At 43.9% G+C, this 5,040-nt stretch overlaps 1 protein-coding gene across 1 annotated transcript in view; it reads right to left on the bottom strand.

Annotated features, from left to right (window-relative positions):
* Rgsl1 (regulator of G-protein signaling like 1) overlaps window positions 1–5,040 on the bottom strand; it is a gene marked incomplete in the record, with an annotated part of 120,989 nt that overhangs the window by 6,049 nt on the left and 109,900 nt on the right. Inside the window, 1 exon segment of the mRNA XM_013521438.1 lies at window positions 973–1,065. Coding sequence (XP_013376892.1) covers window positions 973–1,065 — 93 coding nt within the window.

Here is a 5,040-nt window from a genome sequence, read left to right as displayed (position 1 = left end):
CAAGGTCGTGAGTTCGGTTCCTGGTACCGGAGAAAAACCAAAAACCAAAAAAACCAAAAAAAAAAAAAAAAGGAGGAAGGGGTTAGGAAGGCAACAATAACGACATAATGCTCTGGGGATGTTTCTGAGACCTGGTTGCATTTGCATGCTGTAATATCCTTTTGTCCCAGGAGACATTTCACCAGGATGTAAAAGGTGTGATGCCAAACAAACCCAGGGAAGTAAAATAAGGAGATTAGGCCAGGGCTGTTTGAAGCCCCATGGATCATGGCAGTGTTCCATCGTGACCTCTTCCATTCAGTCCTGGAAACATACAACAGTGCAGCTCCTTCCACCTGGCAGTTTATGCCATAAGAAGAAGAGCTCATATGCAACTTCTCCAAATAAAAAAATCTAATAATTTGGACAGAAAGGAAAGTTTTATTGGGAGAGGCTACATGGAAACAAAGGCACGTTTAGTGCCTTGGAATGGGATTAACTTGTTGAGGCTGAAGACAGAGAAGGAAAAAATATACTCTGTCCTCAGTGTAGGAGGCAGGGAGCATGGTCAGTTGCAGAGATGAGAAGTTCAGCACTAGGAGCTCCTAGGAAGCAGAGGTATGGAACAGGCACTGTGCAAGCCTGCAGGTAGTCTCAGTGGAAGGGAAAGTAACTACTGGCACATTAAGGTGGTCTCTCAGTAAAGATCGCACATGCCTAAAATGGGCAGAGGAGTCAGCAGGCTTAGGGAGAAGCTGCCTTAAGGGACTTTTTAATAGAATCAAGAAGACACGATTATTCAAATGAGTGCTGTGGAAGGAGGCCAGCAGAACCACTTTGTACTGCATCTCTCCCACTCACAAGTTGTGTGGCCTTCAGCAAGTCACTTTTTGCTTTGGGGTCTCCTGGTCAATAAGGGAGTTTGCCAAGTTGGCCTGAGATTATCCTTTACTTGAGTAGTAAAGTTTTGCAAGCAGTGGGTTTCCAACTCACAATTTGGAAGTGAACTTGCTGGTACATCCCGCTGTTGAGACCGCAACCACTCCATACCTCTGAGCAAGGTAAACCTTAAGACATTGTGGTCACCTGGAAATAAAAGAGGGAGCCTATTAAAAGCCCTTATGACAATGCCTGATAAAAGAACTCTTCCCACATAAGCAAGAAGGCTCTTGCCTAAAAGTTCTCAGTTTACAGGGTGTTAAAAGAATATTATCTAAATCCAGTCCTTTGTATCTGAAATCAAGGGTAAGCATGGAAATCAAATTTGAAAACCTCTTAAATTCATAAGAGATACTCCAGGCCTAGGATCCTGACCCTTTAATCTAGGGTATCCCACTGCCCTCTTCCTGCTTAATTCAGAGTTACCCTCTTCATTCTTTTGACACCAGGTGATATTTGGGGACCTATTTACTTGAAAGGCAGCTACAGGAAATAAACCAAAGGCAGGGAGCTCTTCAGCTCCCAGTAAGGGGCATGGTCTCCCTCCTCTGTATGAGTGGTGTGTGCCTGCCGTACCTACCTGCTACTCTCCCTTTTTCCTTACTATTCCTTTCTTCAACCTCCATCCCTGCCCCCATTCTAAATAAGCTCTGAGAATATCAAAAGAATATGATATCAAACTCATAAGAATATCAAACTCATAAGCATATCCTGCTGTAAGGTATTAAAGAGATTGCTGTTTCTGGCTGCTGATGTAACATTTTGCAAAGCAAAGACAAGGAAAATGAAAACTGTTCACAGAGCATCGCTTTAGATGCGAGGTAGATGACCTTTTTTCTTACAAGGGGCAGGAGTAAGGCTTTATAGCCAGCCAAAGTTGGCTCTGGGGATATTCATGGATTGAGGGCTCAGGGGCCCTTGTTTGCACTATGAGTGGGGTGGAATGTACATACATGCATTAAGGGAATGTTCAGCTCCATCATACATGGAGGAGTTAGTTCCTGTCTTTAAAATTCCTGTCCTACCTCTGTGTTTTGTTCTGGTGCTGGTCATGTCCCCAGATTCATAGACCTATTCTCTTTGATTTGCAGAATGTTCCACAGGCAGAGACCCAGCCTTGCCCTCATGAGACAATGCCTTGTCCACTCTGCTTTCCCTCTTTAAAATTCCCTTTACCCAGGTAGTAATCTCAGCTGTGTCTCAGTATCAGGAAAGAGACTAGGTCTAATGGCTCTGTGCCAAGAAAGAAAGAAAGAAAGAAAGAAAGAAAGAGAGACAGATGAATGTATATGTACATATTTACTTCTCTTTTAATATACACATAATACACAATTATGTGGCATATAAATTATATTAATCATAAATATATAAATCCTTTGTAATCACACTAACCAAAAGTAACCTTATTGATCCTTTTATTTTTATTTCTAAGTATTTTTATGCTTTTATAAAATTATATGTATATGTATGTTATGGTTTGTGTCTAGATGTCCCCCCAAAGCCTCATGTGATCATAGAGTATTTTTGGAGGTGGCCGAATCTACTATGTACAATTAATTCATAGTGCAATGCTGGGATTAAGAGTGGGTGATTGCTGGATCAGTCCACTGATTGGATTGGTACTGCCCTAATCCCCATAGACTAGATATAATATATAATATAATATAAAGGAGAGAAAGAGGCCTCTCTCCCTCTAATTCTTTCTCTCTCCCTCTCTTCCATCTCTCCCCTCTCACCCTCTCTCCTCTCGCTCTTTCTCCTCTCCCCCTCTCCCTCTCTCTCCATTTGTCTCCCCCTCTCCCCTGTCCCCTTCTCTCCTCTGTCTCCCCCCTCCTCTCCCTCTCTTCATCTCTTTCCCCCTTCCCCACTCCCCTTTCTCCTTCTCTCCCCCTTTCCATCTCTTTCCACTTCCCTTTCTCTCCTTCTCCCCCTCTCTCCTCTTCCTCTCCCCCTCTCTCACTCTCCCCCTCTCTTCTCTCCTGCCTTCCTTCCCTTGTTGCTTTTGCTGTCTTTGGCCACCATTAACATTTGTTTCTCTGCCAAATGCCAACCTGCCTTGGAGCCAGCTGACTATGGACTGAAACCTCGACAAATTGTGAGCTAAATAAACCTTTTCTTCTTTAACTTTGGATGTCAGGTATTTTGTCTCAGCAAGAAGAAAAGTAACCAAGACAGAATTTGGTACCAGAGAAGTGGAGTCCTTGCTGTGACTATAACTGACCATGTAGTCAGGAGCCTTTGGGAATGGCTTGTGGGAAGTGTTTGGAATGGTTCAGAGATATTGGCTGAAAAAGTAGAGCTGGGATATCTTAGGCTGTTCTGTATGGGAGACTCTGTTTAGAACTAGGGAGACCAGAAGGCTGATAGAAATCCCGCAGGTAAAGACCAGGCTTGGGAGGTTTCTGCTGGGAAGAATGGCATTGACTGTTAGACTCCAGATGATGTATGTTATGGCTTGAGAGAATATTTGTCAGCATTTTGCTTATGTGAAGAGAATTTGCCTGAGACTGAGATTAAGGGTAGCAGACTAATTACCTGGCAAAAAAAATTTCAAAGCAGTTGAATGTTGAGAGAGTGGCATGGTTATTATTGGGGGCTTGTAGCCAAATCTGTGTTGAGAATCAAGAGCAAAAAGCCCAGCAAGATGATTTAAAATGTTGTGAGTTTGGCCAGAAAGGAAGCTCCAGTAAAGCTGTGCACTGCAAAGAAAGAGCAGAAGAGATCTTGATTGGTGAGAAGGAATGGGAGAATAGAAAAGATGGCTTGAGGGCATCACAAGAAGCAGCAGGACTCCACCCTTTGCAGCCTCAAAATTGCAAAAATGAAAGACTTTACTTTGGAAAGAGAGCCCTAGAACACCACGTTCCAGAACAGGGCAGCATAGATAATTTGTTTCTCAGAATTGGATTCAGAGTGCCCCTCAATCCAGGCTCTCAACCCCTACAGCTACTGCTCTAGCTGGTGGCAGATCTTGGCAACTTCCATGTGGCACTGGTTTTAGGTGCAAGCAGAATGCAAGAGTTGTGGGGTCAGGAAAGCTTCCACCCCAATTTCAGAAGGAGGAAGTTTGGAGAAGCCAGAAATGTGGATCATCTGAAGAAAAAACTGCAAGAAAGGAGCAGAGTGGGCCCATGAGAGAAGCCACAGGAGCTACAACCACCAGAAGCACTTTGGAGTTCACATCTTGCCATAGATTGCCTTGGATGCTGCACAAGGAACTATAGGACTTAATGCTTGCTCTGCTGGACTTTGGACTTGCTTTGGTCTCCTTCCTTGTATCCCACTGTTTGTAACTTTTGGAATGGAAATATCTATCTTGTGCCATTGAATGTTGGAAGTGTGTAACTTTCTTTTCATTTGTGAAGGGGCGCACAGCCCCTAAAAGTTTGTCTTAAATATCAGAGACTTTTCAGCAATACTGAAACTGTTAAGACTTTGGCAACTCTTGGAGATAATTAAATGCCTTTTTCATACAGGATTGTGCATGAGTTTTTGGGGGGCTAAAGATGCAATGTTATGGTTTGTGTCTAGATGTCCCCCAAAAGCCTCATGTGGTTAGGGCTTTTTCAGAAGTGGCTGAATCTAGATGAGTTATTGACTTGCAGTGCAGTGCTGAGATTAAGGGTGCTGGGATTAAGGGTGGGTGATTGCTGGATCAGTCCATTGGTTGGACTGGCACCACCCTAATCCCCACAGACTGGATAAAATACACGGGAGCTGTCTTAGTTACTTTTCTCTCACTGCTGAGACAAAATATCCAACACCCCAAATTAAGAAAGGAAAGGGTTATTTAGCTTACAGTTTGTGGAGGTTTCAGTCTATAATCAGCTGGTTGCCAGGCAGGGTTGCAGGGCACAGGGGCAACACTTCAAGGTGGCTCAAGACAGCAAAAGCCCCAAGAACAAAATGGGGAGGAAGCAAGCCTCTTTGCTTCCTTTATATTGTATGTTGGCTATCCCCCCACGCCCATACCATCTCCAGACCCTCCTCTTTTGAGGCTCAGGATGAATACAAAGTAAAGACCCTGGGGGCTGGGGATTTAGCTCAGCGGCAAAGCACCTGCCTGGCAAGCACAAGGTCGTGAGTTCAGTTCCTGGTACCGGAGAAAAACCAAAAAAAAAA

This window comes from Chinchilla lanigera, unplaced genomic scaffold, assembly GCF_000276665.1.
Source record: "Chinchilla lanigera isolate Chin_1 unplaced genomic scaffold, ChiLan1.0 scaffold00005, whole genome shotgun sequence".
Classification (NCBI taxonomy): Eukaryota; Metazoa; Chordata; class Mammalia; order Rodentia; family Chinchillidae; genus Chinchilla; species Chinchilla lanigera.
The sequence above is the reverse complement of the archived record's forward strand: the minus strand, read 5'-3'. Positions and strand labels throughout refer to the sequence as shown.